We start from the raw sequence: 18,724 nt of genomic DNA on the forward strand, positions 1-18,724 counted from the left end.
CCCACCCCGCCGCCCCGCGCGCGTCCAGACAGGGCGGCGGGGGCCGCGGCGTCCTCGGGGCCGGCAGCCGGCGCCGCCTCTGCCGGGATCCCGGCCCGCGCCGGCCGCCGCCTCGCGCCTCAGCACCACGGACAGGGGGGCCGGGCCGCGCCGCGCGCTTCCTCCCGGGCGGGGGCGCGGGCCGGGCCGGGCCGGGGCGGGGGGCCGGGGCGGGCGCCCCTCGCGCGGCCGAGCCCCGGGCACCGCGGCCCAAGCGCACCCCGGGGCCGCGGAAGGAGGCGCCCCGCCCCAAGGTCGCGCGGAGGGAGCCGGGCCCGGCCCCCAGGCCCCCGGCCGCGATGTCCGAGGGCCTCCGAGGGCTCCCGGGAAAGTCCCGCCCCCAAGAGGAGACCCCTGCGCGCCCGCCGGCCCCGCGGGCACCCCCGCCCCGGGCCCCGCAACCCCGCGCGCCCCGCCCGCCGGCCCCGCCCCCGCGAGGCCCCGCCCCGCCGCCCCGCCCCGCGCCGCCGCAGCCAATGGGGAGGCGGCGTGGCGAGGGCGGCGGCGGTTGTGATGCGGCGTCGCGGCGGGCGCCGGCCAATCGGCGGCGAGCGCGGGGGCGGGCTGTGACGCGGCGCTCCGCGTGCGGCGCCGTAGAGGAGGCGGCGCGGCCGGCGGGCACAGGGCAGCCGCCTCGTCCGCCCGCGCCCGCCGCGCCCCGCGCCCGCCGGGCATGAAGACCAAGTTCTGCAGCGGGGGCGAGGCGGAGCCCTCGCCGCTCGGGCTGCTGCTGGGCTGCGGCGGCGGCAGCGCGGCCGCGGCGCCCGGCGTGGGGCCGCCGCGCGGCGCCGCCAGCGCCCCCGAGCCCAAGCCGCCCGGCGGCCGGCCGCCCCCGCCCGCGCCCCCGCCCGCGCCCCCGCCCGCGCCGGCCGAGCAGCCCGAGCCCGCACGCGCCGCCGCGCCTATCTGTGGTGCCGGGAGTTCCTGCCCGGCGCCTGGCGCGGCCTCCGCGAGGACCAGTTCCACATCAGCGTCGTCAGGTCGGGGCGGCGGGCGGGCCGGGCGGGTCGGGTGACGCGAGGGGCCGGGGCGGGGCCGGGCGGGTCGGGTGACGCGGGGGGCGGGGGGCGGGGGCTGCCCCCCAAACTGCCTTTCCCGAGCCCCGCCGCCATCCCGCCGGGCCCCGCCGTCCGCGCGCCCTGGGGACCCGCCGCCCCGGGGGGCAGGGGCGCGCGCCCAGGGGTGTCTGCGGAGCTGGAGAAGCGCCTCGGGGAGTCCTTGCGGGGTTGGGGGGCCGCGGCCGCCCTAAGACGCCGCGCTCGTGACGCCCTCGGGTGCCGGGGCCGGACCCCCTGAAACGCTGCGGCGAGCGGGGCGCGGCCGCGGGACCCCGGCCTGTCTGCAGCTGCCGCCGGGGCAGCCCTCGGGGCTCGCGGGGCCCCCGCTTGGGCTGTCACAGCGTCGGTTTTTCTGCTCGTTGCTTTCCTGCGGCGCGGCCGCCCGGCTGCCCCCCCGCCCCCCCGCTGTCGGCAGTGAACCCCACATGCAGTTTCAGTCACTTGATTCTCCCGTGCGCAGCCCACCAGAGCCTCTGCAGCAGGATTAACCAGCCCCGCCTGTCACAGAGGCGTCCGGCCCTGAGAGTCCAAGGCGGCTGGTAGAAAGCAGAGGAAAGAAAGCCCGAGGTGCGTAGCTCATCCCGAGTTGCCTCAGGAGACACCAGAGCTTGGTTGCACCCGTAGCTGGGCCTGACGATGCCCAGACACAGGACAGAGGCCGCCCCCGGTAATGAAAGGAGCCATCCCGGTGAATGTCGGCCCCGGGCCAGTGCCTGCTAGCCTGGACCATCCCCACACCCTGGACGCAGCCTCCGGGCCTTCCGTGAAGGTTGCTCATCAGTGAAACCTTTGTTTTGCTCAGATGCGTCATTTTAAAAGCACGGAGGATGTCCTGTTTTTCTCCAGGAGTTGGAAGCCTTGGGAGACGTAGCTTTCCTTTGGGCGCGGAGACCATTTTGAGTAATGCGTGGCGTATACCTTGCCTCTCAGTCTTGTTTCCTGGAGTAAACTGTACTTGTAGGATGAGTTTAATAAAGAGAAAAGAGGTGATTTTAGGCACGTGGCGGTGCCCAGCTTGATGCAGACGCGGTGGCACCGTGGGGACAGGGTCACTTGGCTGAAACTCAGTGGCCCCGTGCGGGACTCCGGCTCCAGCTGGCTCCTGTTCCTGACACTCCTGGTCACTTGTCCAGCCCCCGCTTTCTGCTGTGTGCTGGTCCATTTGCCGTGGCTTGGTGACCTTGCTCTGCAGCTGCTCCCCTCCAGTCTGCCCCACGTTATCCCCTCCTGTTCCTCCCCGCCCAGGAAGGTGCTTCTCCTGCTTTCTCCTCTTGAGGCACCTGCTGGCCCGGAGCCTGAGCACTCCCAGGCTCCCCTCCTCTGCCCGCAGCAGCAAGTGAGGCCTGGGGAACTATTTTTCCCACCAGACTTTCTTTTCTCTGCCCCTCTGCTGCTTTGGGTCCAGGCCTGCCCGCAGTCCTTGCCTGGAGCCTGGGCGCGGGTGCCCAGGGGATCCTTGCACTTGGCGTTCCCCTCCAGCCTGGCCTGTGGCCTGGTGCCAGGGGTTTGTCAACACCCATTTAGAAGTGTACGTGGCTTCCTGCTGCTGGAGAAGAGAGTCCAGCTGCTTCCCTGCTCCCGACGGGGGCCTGGGCCTACCTTTCTACAGTGGTTCTTTTTTTTTTTTTTTTTTAATTGTTTTAGAATCACTCTTTCCCCTTCATTGGGAGCATTTCGGGGCCTGCCTTTCCTGAGTGAGCCTTGTGTTTTCTGTCTCCAGGCCTCTCTGCTGTGCTCTCTGCTTGGCAACCTTGGGCTCCCTTCTGGGCCTAACTTACAGAGAACCAGAACTGTCTTCTTTCTCATTTATGTCTCCTTCAGCTCTTCCTCGCACATACCTTTCCTGCAACTCTTGCGTGAGATTGAACCCCCAGAGGGCGCATCATGCTCTTCTCTGTGTCTCCTGCCCCAGACTCATGCTCGGCTCCCAGTGGGCACTGGATTTTATCTGAGGGTCTGTGCTGTTCTCCCAAGGGCTGACAGGGATCTTTGTTATCAGACTTGTGGTTGCCCTTGGGAGTATGAGTGGTGCAGGCAGGAGCGGGGTCACCTAACGTGAAAATTGCCCCTGCCAGGCCGGTTCCTCAAAGACTCAACCAGGCCAGTCTCTCAGCCTAACCCTGGCCCTGCCTCCCACCCCTCCAAAGGTTTGTTACCACTCTCATTGCCTTACAAAGGCACATTCAGCTGTGAAATGAAATCGCAAATCTTGCAAAAGTGTGAGATTACATAAAGTTTGATGAAAGAACTGTTTGAGAACTGTTAAGTCTCAACTCATCCTCAGACAGCCACTGATGGTTGAAATTTGAAGAGAGGATAACGCCCTGTGCCCTTCAGAATAGATCACTTAGGGCCTCCCTGGTGGCGCAGGGGTTACGACGCAGCCTGTGAAGCTGTCCGCAGCCACTGCAGCACGAGTTCCATCCCCGGCCAGGGAGCTACCCACATGGTGCAGCAGACCTCTCCTGACTTGCCCGCTGCTCCCCTCAGCAGTGGATTTCAGTCAGTCTGCCTGTTCTGCTCCCCACTCTGTCTCTGGTGAATCCTCTCACCCCCCACACCTCTGGCCTGTACCCTAGTTCTTGTATGCATAAATAAATAAATCTTTTAAAAAAACCAAAATAGATCACTTAAATGTCAAAAGACAGAGACGCTTGAAGAGACTGGCCGAGTTCATGAAATTACGCAGTGAAAGTGGAGCAGGGAGTGGGGGTGCTTTATTGGATCTTCATAAAGGTTTTTGGGAAAATGATACTAAAACTCCCTACTTGGTTTACTTTTTTGTTGTAGTTGGGTGATGACTAAATTATGTCACACAGGAGAGCTTTAGTTTCATTTTTTAAGGTAAAGTTTCATTTACACTTTGTTTTTTGTTTATTTATTTCAAGATTTATTTACTTATGCACACAAGAGCCAGGGTACAGGCCAGAGGTGCAGGGGATGAGAGGACTCACCAGAGACAGAGTGGGGAACGGAACAGGCAGACTGACTGAAATCCACTCCTGAGAGGAGCAGCGGGGAGACAGGAGAGGTCTGCTGCGCCATGTGGTTGCTCCCTGGCCGGGGATTGAACTTGTGCTGCAGAAGCTGCGGACAGCTTCATAGGTTGTGTCTTAACCCTTTGCGCCCCCAGGGAGGCCCTTGTTTTTTATTTTTTACTGTGAACATTTAGTGCCTCAGGTGTCTTCTACTTCAAAAAATTATATACTTTTTTTTTTTTTTAAAGATTTATTTAGTTATACAAGCACTAGGTACAGTCAGAAACGTGGGAGTGTGAGAGGATTCACCAGAGCCTGAGCGGGGAGCAGAACAGGCAGATTGACAGAAATACACTGCTGAGGGGAGCAGCGTGTGCGGCAGGAGAGGTCTGTTGCGCCATGTGGGACCCTCGCCAGTGGCCAGGGATCGGACTGGCGCTGCAAAGGCTGCAGGCAGCTTTGCAACCCAGCGCTCAACTGCTGCGCCACCGGGGAGGCCCCGTGTGCAGATTTTTATGAGGACGTGAGTTTTCAGTTCATTTGGGTAAATATGGAAGAATGTGTGATGGCTGGGTCGTGCCTGAGCCTATTGCGCCAAGTCCCGAAAAGCTGCCAGACATCGCCCTTCCCGCCGGCAGCGAAGCAGGGCCTGCTGCTCCGTGCCCTCCTGTGCCCTGTGCTGTGGACATCCTCTGGGGGTGTCTGCCGCGTGGCGGTTTGCAGCTCCCTAGTGATGGCTGGTCTCGCCCACCTTTCCTCGGGCTCGCTGGTCTTCTGCGCTCGTCTGCACCGGGGATCTCTTCAGACCTCCTGCTGCTGCTGCTGGTGGTGGTTTTTTTTTGAAAAAATTAAAGTCTTTATTTCTGGTGGGAGCAACAGAAGTGCCAACTTTATGCGAAGAGGGCGGTACATCATTTCAGGCTCCAGGGCATTGCTGCAGGTATTTCGTGGTTTGCTCAAAACACTCACTGACGCGCTCCAGGTGTTGATGACAGACAGGAGGACCAAAGGGACATGCTAGATACTACAATCTGGGGTAGTTTCAGGGCCGGCCACACGGGATCCTACACACCTCTCCAGAGCCCCTCACCTGAGAAGCCGCTCTGGGTGCCGGAGACTGTTTCTTCCCTCCCCAGACAGACGCGGCTTGGCCTGGAGCTGCACTTCTCACAAGGAGAAGATCTGTCTGCTTGTTACTCGTCTTCATTTTCCTAAGGTTGGCTTTTTAGAGTTCTTGAATATTTTGGCCCTTTATCAGATAAGTCCTTCAGATATTTTCTTCCAGTTTGTCTTTTCGTGTCCTTGCCAGTGTCTTTTGCAGAGAGGTTTTCGATGTTGGGGAAGTCTAACCTGTCGGTGGCTTCTCGTGCATGGTGCCTTTCGTGCTGTGGATGGAAAGTCTGCCCTGCGTCCCGAGCTGCTTTCCTGTGGCACCGCCTAGGGTTGCATTTTACACTTAGGCCTGTGATCCACTTTTGAGACAATTTTTGTGGGGGAGGTCCCACTGTTTGAACACCCTTTGTTGAAAAGATTGTTCTCTCTCCTTCGAATTGCCTTTGCTCCTCCGTCAGGTCAGCTGTTTCTGTAAAGCAGTTTTGGGGATTTCTGTTCTACGCAGTGATCTGTCTGTTTTGCCAGCACACACTGCCCTGTTGCTGCCGGTGTAACATGTCCTCCGTCTCACGTGGCTCGTCCTGAGACTTCACTCTTCTTCAGTCCTGTGCTGGCATTCCGCGCCCTTTGCCTCTCCATGTGAATTTTAGAATCCGTTTGTCAAATCCACAAAATAACTTGTTGGGATTTATTTTGGTTGCAACTGCACGGCCCTGTGGGTGGAGCAGAGAACTCACCTCGTGACGACGTGGCGTCCCCATCTGTGGACGTGGAGGCGCTCCGTTTACCTGGTTCTTTGATGTCTTCCATTTGTTCTGTGCTTGTGGTCATGTTCTGATGCATGCTTTGTTAGATTTATCCCTAATGTTTAACTTTTTTGGCGGGGGGTGGGGGTGGGAGCTGTGCTAATTTAAATTGGTAATGCCTTTTTTTTTAAAAGATTTATTTATTCATACAAGCACTGGGTACAGTCAGAAGCGCCGGAGGGTGAGAGAATTCACCAGAGTCAGAGCGGGGAACAGAACAGGCAGGCTGACGAAATACACTGCTGAGGGGAGCAGTGGGCGCGGCAGGTGAAGTCTGCACGCCATGTGGGACCCTCGCTGGTGGCCGGGGATCGAACTGACGCTGCAGAGGCTGTGGGCAGCTTTGCAGCCCAGCGCTCAACCGCTGCGCCACCAGGGGAGGCCCTGTAATGCATTTTTAATTTTAATTTCTACTTGTTCATTGCTGGTTTAGAGGAAACCAGTTGCCTTTTGTATGTTATCCTTGTATCCTGCAACCTTGCCCTAATTGCTGATTAGATCTGGAGGTTTCTTTCCCCAGTTTAGAGTCTGGCTTGTGTAGCTCCTGTACTGATGGCCATTCTCCTTCCTGGTGTTCCTTGTCAGGGAGCCCTGGCCGCTAGCCTCACCCCCCACCCCGGACCTCCCGTCTGTTGGCTGGCAGGGAATCTCATGCTGCCCCAGCCCTTGAAGCCTTAGCTTTCCAGGAGTCATCTTGCATCTGGAGGAGAGGGTGCTTACACGGCCTTGCGGGCATACTTGCACATCTCCCTGTGCCTGAAACGCCTGCTGTTGAGATCACAGTGGTAGTGAGGAAGGACTGACAATGCTGAGGCCCAGAGGAGGCGCGGGCAGGAGAGAGTGGACACTTGTGGAGAAAGTGGGAGCACCCCTGAGCCCTGACAGGTGCAAGGACCTTTCTGATAGGGAGAGTGGGCAGAGTGGCATGCTGTGTTCCCAGGAAGTGGTATTTTAGGAACACTTCCTGAGGTGACCTGAGGGCTACCTTTGAGGGGAGACAGACCAAGAAGCCCAGCGGTGAGAGAGGAGGCTGTCTGCTGGGGTAGGGAGGACTTGCATTTGGGCAGAAACAATGAGAATGGAAAAGAGGGAAGGATTTGAGAGCTGGTGGTGTGGAGGTGACTCTGCTCACTCTGGGCAAGTGAGAAATGCGTGTGCTGTTGAGAGGCAGGCAAGCCCAGAGGGAGAGGTGGTGCTGAGCAGGGTGCAAGATGGTGGGCTGGGAACTGGCCAGGGGATCGGGTGGCGCTCCATGGTCTGGACAGGAACACAGTCATTGAGAGGGTAGAGGCAGTGCTTCTTGCCGAGCCCCAGGTAACATTGCACGTCCCTGTTCTTGCTCGTATAGCCGGCGGTGGCGCCCTGGCACCCCGTGGGTAGAGGGCAGGGGTGCCGCAGGACACCCAGCCGTGTACAGGACCCGCCCCTTCTCCCCCAGCTCAGCCTGCAGTCCTGGTCACTCTCCTCCTGGCTGCTCCGGGACTGGCCTGGCATCGGGTGCCCGGGGGGCGCAGCTGTGCCGTGAGCGCCGCTGTATTTCACGCTAGAGATCGACTGCGGGGCCTCAGGAAGTTGCCCAAGTCCTCGCAGATTCTGCCCGCGTTCCCGGGAAGCCTGTTCTCTTGATTCTGCCCCGGCTTGGTGTTCAGCGAACTGGGGGATGCCCCACTCCTGTGCCCTGTGTGCCGGTGCTGTCATTTTACTGAAGTAGGTTTTTTCTTTTGAATCCAGCTGTGGTTGTTTTCAGTTGAGTTTTCGATGCTTAGAAGAAACTTTGCTAAAAAGAAAAAAGAAATTTTGCAAAAACTCACTTCTGCGGGACCCCCTCCCGCGGAAGAACTTAGGTGAAACCAATCTGGTCCTTGTTCAGCACGGTCAAGGCGCCGAGCACGCGGGAGGGACACGCTGCACCTGCTCCCCCAAGAAGATTGCTGCAGATGACGTATCAGATGCTAAGAAGATTGAGTGCCACAAACACTCCTGCCGTAGCAACAACTACCCCCTGTGTTTCTACATACCCTCTTGCTGACCTCTGTAATTTTAAATGTTTTTTCTTCCTTATATTGCTTTTATTCTCCTAAGTTAAGGTATAATGGTGTAATGAGTCAAAAGTTACTGTTTAATGTATAACCACAAAAAATTCGGCTACCTGATATCCAGTTAACAAACAAGTTGACAATTATATATGAATAATAATATAGCAGCTTCCTCCAACAGTCAACACATCCCTTAAAATAATCATAAATAAAAAACACTTGTTGGCGATCTCCTTAAAGTAACCCTGATTAATATATATAAGCTTGCAAGCATTTAATTAATACCAATCAACCTAATATAAAATATTAAAACAGTTAAATAGGCGGCCAGTTCCCAAATAATAATAATAGTAGTACTTATAATTATAATAATTATAATAATATAATATATATTATATAGATTTTATATTATATAATTATATATTATAATAATTATAATAATAATAGTACTTATAATTATAAGGTATAATCAAATAACTGGTTTAACTGGTTTAGGCAGGAACTATATTCTAACCACAAAGAATGTAATCCATGATCAATCATTAGTTAAAATATAACTTGTTGTAATTCTAAGTCTATTATATCGTGTGGTTGAATTCTGTTGAGAAAGAATATCATGTCATTTCTATGGCAAGAAATTGTATGATGTAATGCTTTAAGAAATGTATAAAAATGTACGTTGATTTTGAGCACATGACAGTCAGATGTTCACTCTTGAAGTGTGTCTGTCTGTCATTCTTTTGCCGAATCCTTGACCACCCTGCTCAGTCTCTCATCCCTGGGTCGGCCTTGCTAGTCTACCGCTGCGCTGGTCCGCAGCACGCTTCCCCCCCTTATTTCATTTGCTGTCTCTGTTCTGTGCCATTTTGGTATCATGTGTGTTCTCTTCCCACACACCCCCCCCTGTGGACTTGAGATTCCTTTTCTTGCTGTGATACTGGTTATGGTTATATTGCCATTTTTATTTTCTTTCTAGTCACTTCGACTTGTTGATGGTGCTCTTGAAACTCCTGGACCCAGGCCCTATACCTCAGGGCCGTCGGCTGGGCTGGGTGCTGTCTTGCTGGCGCCCGGTGTCTCACTGGTGGACAGTGGCTTTGTGCTTGTCCGCAAGCACGGCTGGTCGGGTGCGGGCCTGGTCGGTGCGGGCTTGGTGAGGTGCAGGTCCGCCCGCATTATTGAGCAGGTGAAAAGCCTCTGGGGCCCAAGCAGCTTCAGGTGTGCTGTCTGAGCAGTGGGCTGACTCAGCCCAGGTGAATCCCCTTCCAAAAGGTTAAAAGTGCACGAATGTGTTTGAGCAAAGGACCAGGAAGCATTTGCATACAGCCACACAGGAGCCAGCCTTAAAGGGACGGTCTCCCGTGCCACCCGCGGGGCGAGGGGTGAGGTGGCGTGGCAGCAGCGCAGTAGCCTGTGTGAGCTCCCTTGGGGGTCAGGTCCACGGAGACAAAGCAGACTGGGGGTGCCAGTGTGGAGGGCGGGGTGGAGGCTGGTGTTTAATGGGCACAGGGATCCGTTTGTGACGGAGAATTCTGGAAAAGGTGGACATGGCTAATTAGCGTGTTACGTATAGTTTACTGTAATTTCAAGTTTGTAAAAAAAAAAAAAAATAGGTATTTGACATGAGGAACGGTATGGTCAAGACCTTGCGTAAACCCCTTTAGGCCTGCTTGGTCTCCAAACACAGGAGACAGGTCAGTTGTGGAGCTCTTTGTATACATGATGCTGGATGAAAGATGCTATCAGGGTCACCTGCTACCTGCTTGGGTGATTTCACTCCAGAACTTTCGACCATGATCTTCTGTCAGATAAAGGGTTTCCACACTTTCCTAGCTCTGAGGCTCTCACCTCTCTGTTCACCTTACAACTTTTTCAGCAAAAATGACCAACCAACTGCTGCCCACCACAGACGCCGTTCTGAGGACGGGATGGGCATTGGCCAGGGCCCGAGCCGCTGTGCAGAAGCCCCAGGCTCTCACCACGTTGGCTTTGCCCTTTGATGTCCTCTCACACACGGAGTTGATTTATGGTCGGCATGAACTCTCCCTTGAATAAGTTTTCAGGGCTGGTTCCTGATGGTTGTTTTGATGTTGTTGGCCAGTAGGTGAACAGTCCGGGGGGGGTTGACGCTGTGGCCTCCTGGCCAGAAGGCGGATGACCCAGCTTTAGAGGGAGGGTGGCCCCCCAGAACCTCCTCTACTGCTCACGGTAGTGCTGGGCTTTTTGTGCCAGTGGGGGGCGCTGGTGCTGCCCCTGGCCTCCCAACACGTAGCCAGGCCTCAAGGGTGGCGGACTTGTGTTCCCCAGAGGGGTTTCCTCTTTCGCTTAGTTGGGGGGTGGTGAGGGGATCTCCATTTTACCTCTCTTCCTGAAAGTCTCCAGACCAGTGGCACAGCTGCACACTAACTGGATGGTGTGCTGGCCGTGAGCGAGCAGGCCCGGGAGGGCATTGTGGTAAGTTCAGAGGAACTCGATTGATTTTGGGCTTTGCCACATCTCAGAGTTTTGTGCTGTAGGCAACACGTCAGTTTCTCTGGGACGCCTTTTCGTGTGGGACTGCTGGCTTCTGTTGGAAAGGCCACTTCGGTGAGAAGGACGGTGGGGCAGAATAAGTCAGTTAGATAAACCTAAAACTTTCTTTGCCATGGGTAGCCACCATTTTGAATTGGTATTAAAACTGTTTTTGAAACTCTTCAGATCAGAATTTTGAAGTCTTTTGTAACCGGTGTTTTGGTGTAAGCAACGTGAACTGGTCTGGAAGCTCCAGAACTGGTCGCCTTGAACGAGAACAGTCTGCCCGCCTGGGCACCCGCTCGGACCACGTGCCTGGAGCACTTGGGTCCATATTCGACTTGTCATTTGGATGACTTGTCGCCCTAAGAAGACTTTGACACTAGGAAGGCATGAGTCACCTCAGCTGGGAGAACTGGGGTGGGAGGCGGTGTCTAGTGCCAGGCTTTAGTTCATGGAGTGGCTTTTGTTTTGAAAACAAGAGTGGAGCTTGCTGAGTTCCTCTTTACGTGGTTCACTGAGAGATCCCATTTCTGGGCCAACAAAATTTCTAGATCATCTGCTGTTTTAGACTTTCTTTCTAATTTTTTTTAAAGATTTGTTTATTTATGCATACAGGATCTGGGGTTCAGGCCAGAGGCGCGGGAGGGTGAGAGATTCACCAGAGACAGAGTGGGGAGCAGAACAGGCAGACTGACTGAAACACACTGCTGAGGGGAGCAGCGGGCGAGACAGAAGTGGTCTGCTGCGCCATGTGGGTTGCTCCCTGGCCAGCCAGGGATCCAACTCATGCTTTAGAGACTGCGGATTGCCTGATAGTACCGTGTTTAACCCCTTGCGCCACCAGGGAGACCCCTTTTCTCCATTTTTTTAAAACTTTTTTTAAATGATTTATTTATGCACACAAGAGCTGGGGCACAGGCCAGGGATGCTGGGGATGAGAGGATCCACTAGAGACAGAGTGGGGAACAGAACAGGCAGATGGACCAAAATCCACTGCTGAGGGGAGCAGCAGGCAAGACAGGAGAGGTCTGCCCCGCCATGTGGGTTGCTCCCTGGCCAGCTGGCGATTGAGCTCGTGCTACAGAGGCTGTGGATTGCTTTATAGTGTGGTGCATAACCCCTTGTGCCACCAGGGAGGCTCTCCTTTCTGTGTGTTTTTTTTTTTTTTTTTAAAGATTTATTTATTTATTTATACAAGCACTGGGTACAGTCAGAAGCTCGGGGGCCTCCCCCGTGGTGCAGCGGTTGAGCGCTGGGTTGCGAAGCTGCCCGCGGCCTCTGCGGCGCCGGTTCGATCCCCGGTTGCCCCCCGGCCACCAGAGGAGGGTCCCACATGGCGCGCAGACCTCTCCTGCCGCCCGCTGCTCCCCTCAGCAGTGTACTTCGGTCCTTCTGCCTGTTCTGCTCCCCGCTCTGGCTCTGGTGAATTCTCTCACCCTCCCGCGCTTCTGACTGTACCCAGTGCATGTATAAACAAAACAAACAAACAAACAAATAAATAATAAAAAAAAAAAATGCCTCTATTGAAAAAAAAAGTTAAAAAAAAAAAAAAGGAAGCTCGGGAGGGTGAGAGAATTCACCAGAGCCAGAGCGGGGAGCAGAGCAGGCAGAGGGACCGAAGTACACTGTTGAGGGGAGCAGCGGGCGGCAGGAGAGGTCTGCGCGCCATGTGGGACCCTCCTCCGGTGTCCAGGGAGCAGCTGGGGATCGAACCGGCGCTGCAGAGGCTGTGGGCAGCTTCGCAACCCAGCGCTCAACCGCTGCGCCACCAGGGAGGCCCTCCTTTCTGTGTTTTTAAAAGCTCTCCTTTATGTGCTGTCATTTGACGAGTTGCTCGTCTTAATTGTAAGTTAATTCTTGATTAGTTGTACATGAGAAATGGGCGTGGTTATTTCCACACCTCCCCGCACTCCTGTGTGTGCATTTGCTGTGGGAGGTGTGGGGCCTGTGGTGGATGCGGGGTGCTCAGCTGGGCGGGCCGCCTCCCCCCACCCGGCCTGGCTCACCTGTGGTGCTCGCACACTAAGTGTGTTTTCCTCACTGGGTTTGATAGTTTGCGTAGGTGAGTAGCTCATGCCTCCCGCACTGTGGCAGTGTGAGTTACAAAGCTGTTAATGTTGAGCCTGGGTGATGAAAAGCATGTTGTTTCAGACTTGCTGAAATCCTTGCGAGTTCCTGGGCTTCTGGTTGGGAGGAGTTGCCGCAAACGACACGGTGAAGTGGACTGTGTCATTTTGCTCATTTCTGGCATTTCTTTCCACTTGCCTTCCTGTTCTTACTCATGTTGTCTCATTGGTAACTGGCCTCTTCCTGGGTGTCCTTTCACAATTTGGGGCCTCCTTGACAATGCTCTTGCTTGATTTATTTTGACATCAAAAAATAATCACCGTTTTCCATCCTTCCACTGACGCCTGCGGCCCACAGAGGCGCAGGAGGGTCTCTCCCCGGGCATGTCTGCCCGGCAGCTGTGGGCTCTGGCAGGAGTGCGGGTGAGCTCTGAATGGGGTCACACAGCTTAGACAGAACAGTGCTGCTTCTGTTTGCTCCCCCGCCTGCGCTCCCCGCCGTGTGTGACCGGAAGGAGGGCGAGGCCTCGCGGTGTGGTCCTGCTGCGGGCCCCGTCTCCTGGAGCCCGTCGCCTGGGCTGGGTTGCCTGGTAGCCAGAGCCCTTGGCTGGTGGGTGGTGCAGTGGAGTCTGGGGGAGGCGCTGGTGGGGTACAAGAGGTGACAGCAGCTTGGGGGGAACACCCAGGGCTTTCTCCCAACTCATCTGCCCTCCCTGTTAGACTTGCTGAGGTCCCTGATACTCGTGATGGCTTTTCTTTTGAATAAGGCATTGAAGAAAGATTTTTAAAAGATTTATGTATTTATGTATATGAGAACTGGGGTACAGGCCAGAGGTGCGGGGAGTGAGAGGATTCACCAGAGACAGAGTGGGGAGCAGAACAGGCAGGTGGACCGAAACACACTGCTGAGGGGAGCCGCGGGGAGACCGGAGAGGTCTGCTGCGCCCTGTGGGTAGCTCCCTGGCAGGGGATCAAACTCAGGTCTCAGCATCAAACTCAGGCCTCGGTGACTGGCAATAGCTTGCTAGCACTGAGATTTAAGCCCTGCACCACTAGGGAGGCCCCATGTTTTTGTCTAGGACATTTTTGTCACCTCAGAAAGACACCCTGTCCTCTTTGGCCTGCTGCCCAGCCCTCGCAGCTTACCTGCTGCCTGTCTCCGTAGCAATCCAGTGCCGGACGCCTCGTGGGGAGGAATCACAGACCACGTGGCCTGTTGTGTTGGCTTCTTGCAGTTGGCATCGTGTTTTGAAGGTTCATCATGTTGTAGCACGCGTCACTTTACAGTTGTGGTGAGAGACATAGCATGACAGTCCCCGCTCTGGCGGTCTTGCGGGGTCAGCTCGGTGGCAGGGAGCCGCGTCCACTCATCCTCTCGTGTTGCAACCCCGTTTCCGCCATCAGCAGTTAATGTCACACGTTTTGGGGGAAGCCTGTGAGTCAAAACCCTGGAATGAAGGGGTCTACCTGGGAGCTGCTCTTAGGTGGAGGAGCCAGGAGGTGCCGTAAAGGTGACCCATGGGGGCTACCGTGGGAGCTGTGGATTATCGCGGACCCAGTGGGCTCTCAGGTCCTCCTTCCAGAGGCGGGTGCCTGGGTAGGTCTCACCTGCAGTTGAGCCAGAATGTGCCCCAGAAAGACAGACAGCGCTGGTCTTCGGTGTGGCGGGCGGGATCCCCCGGGGCTTGTGCTTGTGGAGGGACAGGTCTGTGTGGCAGCTGGCCCCCTGGCGGGCGAGAGGGACCCCCGAGAGGAGCCGAGCTGAGAGGCCCCGACTTCCCAATGCGCTTACCTAAGGAGAGCGACGTCGCGTACCTCCAGAGCACAGACACTTACCTTCCTTGTCTTTCCACAGAGGTGGCCTGAGCAACATGCTGTTCCAGTGCTCCCTCCCTGACACCGTGGCCCCCGTCGGTGACGAGCCCCGGAAGGTGCTCCTGCGGCTCTACGGCGCCATCCTCAAGATGGTGAGTCCCGGGCAGCTGCTCCCAGCCTGCTCCTCCCAGCCTCAGGGGCAAGTGCTCCGCGCGGTTGTGGGAGCTGTTTCCACGTGACGCTAGAGATGCTTTAGTGTGTGGCTTGGGACTTCCCTGGGCCTCGCGGCTTGACTTCTGCTTCCATTTCAAGTGAATTTCTGTTCACTTCTTATTTATTAGGAAATGAGTATAAATATTCCCAATTTTATACCCAGAAAAAGTTTAATGTTGGTTAAATCTTTCCTAGTGCTTGATGATGCTTGGGCTTTGCACCTGTTAACATTTTTGACTAGCTTGTAGAATTCTGCGTAAAGAAGGCGTGTTTTGTAGCAGAACTGAGAAAGCTGTGACGGGTAGGCCCAGTGGCCAAAGATCGGTCTCTGTGGAGCTGATTTATGCATCACCTTCCTTTGAGATTTCTTTAAAACTTAGAAATTGTTAGATTCATAATCTTAGTTTTTATATTACTTAATCACTTTTCTGGTAAAATGCCTTAATTGTTAAATTATCTTAACAAGTATAAGATCCCCTAAATATCTGCGTCATTTTAGCATTTTGCTGACCATATATACAAACATTTGGTCGATACATTTCTGGTAGAACTTTGATAACATTTAAATTTTCTTTGAAAGGGCCCATTTTTAGCCTCCCTGGTGGCGCAGCAGGTTGAGCGCAGTGCTGTGAAGCTGTCTGCAGACTCTGCAGCGCAGGTTGGATCCCCGGTCAGCCAGGGAGCTACCCACATGGCAAGCAGACCTCTCCTGTCTTGCCCGCTGCTCCCCTCAGCAGTGTATTTTGGTCCGTTTGCTGTTCTGCTCCCTGCTCTGTCTCTGGTGAATCCTGTTACCCTCCTGCACCTCTGGCCTGTACCCCAGCTCTTGTATAAAAATAAATCTTAAAAAAAAAAAAAATGAAAGGGCCCATTTTTATTTTTAAAGAGTAGTTTTTGACTTAATTTTTTGAAAGATTAGTCCCTTTGAGTTTACTCTAAATAGCTGGCTGTTTCCATGTCTGTGATCATTTGATCAGATGTTTCCTAAAGTTAATGTTGGCTGTCTAGTTCCTTTGAGACATTGTCATGATGTGGGAGCCCTCCATTGGACCGCCTCCTGACCGTCTGACAGTGGGCGCTCGGGCCTGCAGGGCTGGAGCCGGTGAGCAGTCTGGAGGCCGTGGAGCTAGGTACGTTGGCCAGCCCTGGCCCCTTGGTGATGGCGCCGAGCTTCCTGGGCCTGGGGAGGTTTGCCATGCAGCTTCGTTTTTTATTTGAGTTTCAAAGCACAGTTTTTGAAATATCCAATGAATGTCCTCTCGGCACTTTTAATGAGGTCAGTCTTTTTAGCTATGTTTCTTTGAGGGCTGCTTATATTCTCCTTTAGTCACGCCCCATTTCTGCTCACTGGTGGTGTGGGCTTTTGTTTAAGCCACAATTTCAAAATAATTACCAGCAGCTGGGGTTGCATATGATGTAAGACTTGTTCAGATCTGATTTATGAGGCATTTGTCTCTATTTTTTGCTTAAATAGAAGTGTTTGCAGCATGCCCCCCCGCCCTGGCACGGTGCTGCAGTGGCAGAGGTGGTCTGTCTGGGTCTGCCTGCCTGGGATGCCCGTCGCCACCTGCAGTGCTGTCCAACTCTTGACATTTGGCAGGTGTGACTATCAATGGAACTTGAAATTTTATTTGATTTTAACTAGCGCAAATGGATGTCGTCCCATGGAGCTGGTGTTGCTGTGTGGGGCGGCCCATCTCTGGAGTGGGAGGCACGGGGCGGTCTGTCTGGGCCTGGTGGCCAGCATGCCCCTAGTGAAGAGTCACCCCAGTTGTTACCATGTCATCCTTTTTGAGAAGTAGCAGCCTAAAAGTACTTTCTTCCAGTGGTGGTACCTTTTTTTTTTTTTTAAGATTTTTTAGTTATGCAAACAAGAACTGGGATACAGGCCAGAGGAGTGGGGGGGTGAGAGGATTCACCAGACAGAGTGGGGAGCAGAACAGGCAGATCTACTGAAATACACTGCTGAGGGGAGCAGCGGTTGAGCCAGGAGAGGTATGCTGTGCCATGTGGGTAGCTCCCTGGCTGGGGATAGAACTCGTGCTGCAGAGGCTGCGGACAGCTTCATAGGTTGCGTCCTAACCCCTTGCGCCACCCCGGAGGCCCCCAGAGGTACTTTAGTAATATCATTAACTTCAGTAGAAATGTCTGGAAATAGAATTTAATATAATTCTGTGTCCCTATTAATTTTTAAAGGGAAAAAAAGACTGTTAGGTGACTCAGAAAAATGAATAGTCACAGCACTTTACGTGGCATCAACTTCACAGGCCATAGACTGGCGTATGTTTCACCTAAGTTTGAATTTGGGGGTGGAAGGTGGGGGCACCCTACGTTGGCTTCTCAGTTGCATTTTTTTTAAGATTTATTTATTTATTTATTTATTTATACAAGCACTGGGTACAGTCAGAAGCGCGGGAGGGTGAGAGAATTTACCAGAGCCAGAGCGGGGAGCAGAGCAGGCAGAAGGACCGAAGTCCACTGCTGAGGGGAGCAGCGGGCGGCAGGAGAGGTCTGTGCGCCATGTGGGACCCTCGCCCAGCAGCCAGGGATCAAAACAGCGCTGCAGAGGCTGCGGGCAGCTTCCCAGCCCAGCACTCAACTGCTGTACCACTGGGAAGACCCCTCAGTTACATTCTTTTTTTTTTTTTTTTGTGGGACCCTTGCCGGCGGCCGGGGAACGAACTTGCGCTGCAGAGGCTGCGAACAGCCTCGCAGCCCAGCGCTCAACCGCTGCGCCACCGGGGAGGCCCCCCTCAGTTACATTCTTATTAGACGAATGTTAGTCTCCATTCCTGAAACTCCGTCTGGGGATGGGTAGAAACTGCTTGAACTGGGGATGGGTAGAAACTGTCGGGCAGAGAGGGAGGCGAGCAGCGTTTAGCCACCTCACCATTGACTTACTAGACTATAAGCTGAATTTTGTTGCCAAAAATGCTGTTCTTTTGCTTCAGAGTTCCAGCGCACTCTTGGTTGAAGGTTGAACTTAATAAAACTATGAATCCTAGAGCCTCAAATTTAAATATTTTTGGTTCCCAAGCTCTGTAGGGTTTAGCAGGAAGGTGTGGGCAGTTAGGGTTCAGGCTGGACTGATCACCTTGACAGCCCAAGGGCCCACATGGAGGGGCTCTGAACAGTGATGGGGGAGAAGGGCAGTGGAGGCAGAGACGGGGACTGTGGAGTCGAGCCAGGCAGCAGCCGAGCTTTCCTAGAGCTCTGCCAGGGGGTTACCCCACGCTGAAATTCCTTCCCAGGTATTTTCAACATGGTGTAAAATTTTTCTAGTCACTTTTTTCCAGGCCATGGGTGCAATGACACTGTGGGTTCGCAGTTGAGTCCTTGGAGTGAATCTGGCCTGTGGTGGCAGGGCATTTCCTGTCGGTAGCCAACTAAGCTCTTGTGCCCCTCACACGAGGAGCTCGCCGGGGAAAAGCAGCTTATGAGAGCTGGGTGCATTACGAGACGTGGCGAAGCAAGTACAGAGCCCGCGTAGTAAACCGCATCGCGTTCAGCAGTGTATGAAGAGGAGTCAGAATTAAACACAAACTCAAATACTTCTTATGTAATTTAAATATAATTTATAATTTAAATACAAGCTGAAATTTTTTTTTGCTTTCTAACGTCTTAGAGGAAAACACGCACACGCCTCTACACGCGCATGTGCACCGTGTGAGCACGGCTGGGCCGCCGAGCAGAGACCTGCGTGTCTTCTGAGCGTGTTGCTGTTTTTGCTTAATTTTATGCTCCGCCGCCTTGGTTTTCCTCCTCCTTGTTCTAAGCTTGTGAATTTTTTTTTTGCCTCTTTGAGAATCAAATACTAAGTAGAAAAATTTTTTCCAGTTTGCATTTACAGCCGTTCCTTGAGGCTTGACCCAGGCGACCTCCTCCTTCTGGAGCGGCGCCTGCTCCTCTGTCAGCTGGCGGAGGCCCGCGGGGGCAGCCCAGGTGCTACCCGGCAGACAGTCTCTCTTCCAGCTCGTGTCTACAAACGCGCCTCCAAACCGCGTCCTGGGGTCTTGTGTAGGATGTGCTGACTCAGAGGAACGAGAGAAAGTCAGTCCTGCGTTGGACGAGGGGCAGCACGGCCTT

At 54.4% G+C, this 18,724-nt stretch overlaps 2 protein-coding genes across 2 annotated transcripts in view; both read left to right on the top strand.

Annotated features, from left to right (window-relative positions):
- The first annotated feature begins 712 nt into the window (after positions 1 to 712).
- The window catches only part of CHKA (choline kinase alpha), a 38,404-nt gene continuing 20,392 nt past the window's right edge, over positions 713 to 18,724 (top strand). Inside the window, 3 exon segments of the mRNA XM_037517443.2 lie at positions 713 to 923; positions 926 to 1,019; positions 14,466 to 14,577. Coding sequence (XP_037373340.1) covers positions 713 to 923; positions 926 to 1,019; positions 14,466 to 14,577 — 417 coding nt within the window.
- LOC129146108 (uncharacterized) lies at positions 1,496 to 3,454 on the top strand. The gene is made up of 2 exons (XM_054697440.1): positions 1,496 to 1,664; positions 1,900 to 3,454. The coding sequence occupies exon 2, from the start codon at positions 2,116 to 2,118 to the stop codon at positions 3,154 to 3,156; it is 1,041 nt and encodes a 346-aa protein (XP_054553415.1). The 5' UTR covers positions 1,496 to 1,664; positions 1,900 to 2,115; the 3' UTR covers positions 3,157 to 3,454.

The sequence above is a fragment of the Talpa occidentalis genome, unplaced genomic scaffold, assembly GCF_014898055.3.
Source record: "Talpa occidentalis isolate TD23 unplaced genomic scaffold, MPIMG_talOcc4v2.1 talOcc4.17, whole genome shotgun sequence".
Lineage (NCBI taxonomy): Eukaryota > Metazoa > Chordata > Mammalia > Eulipotyphla > Talpidae > Talpa > Talpa occidentalis.

Excerpts from the sequence above, each read along its gene's own strand:
- LOC129146108 (XM_054697440.1), top strand. The coding sequence starts at position 2,116 with ATGCAGACGCGGTGGCACCGTGGGGACAGGGTCACTTGGCTGAAACTC.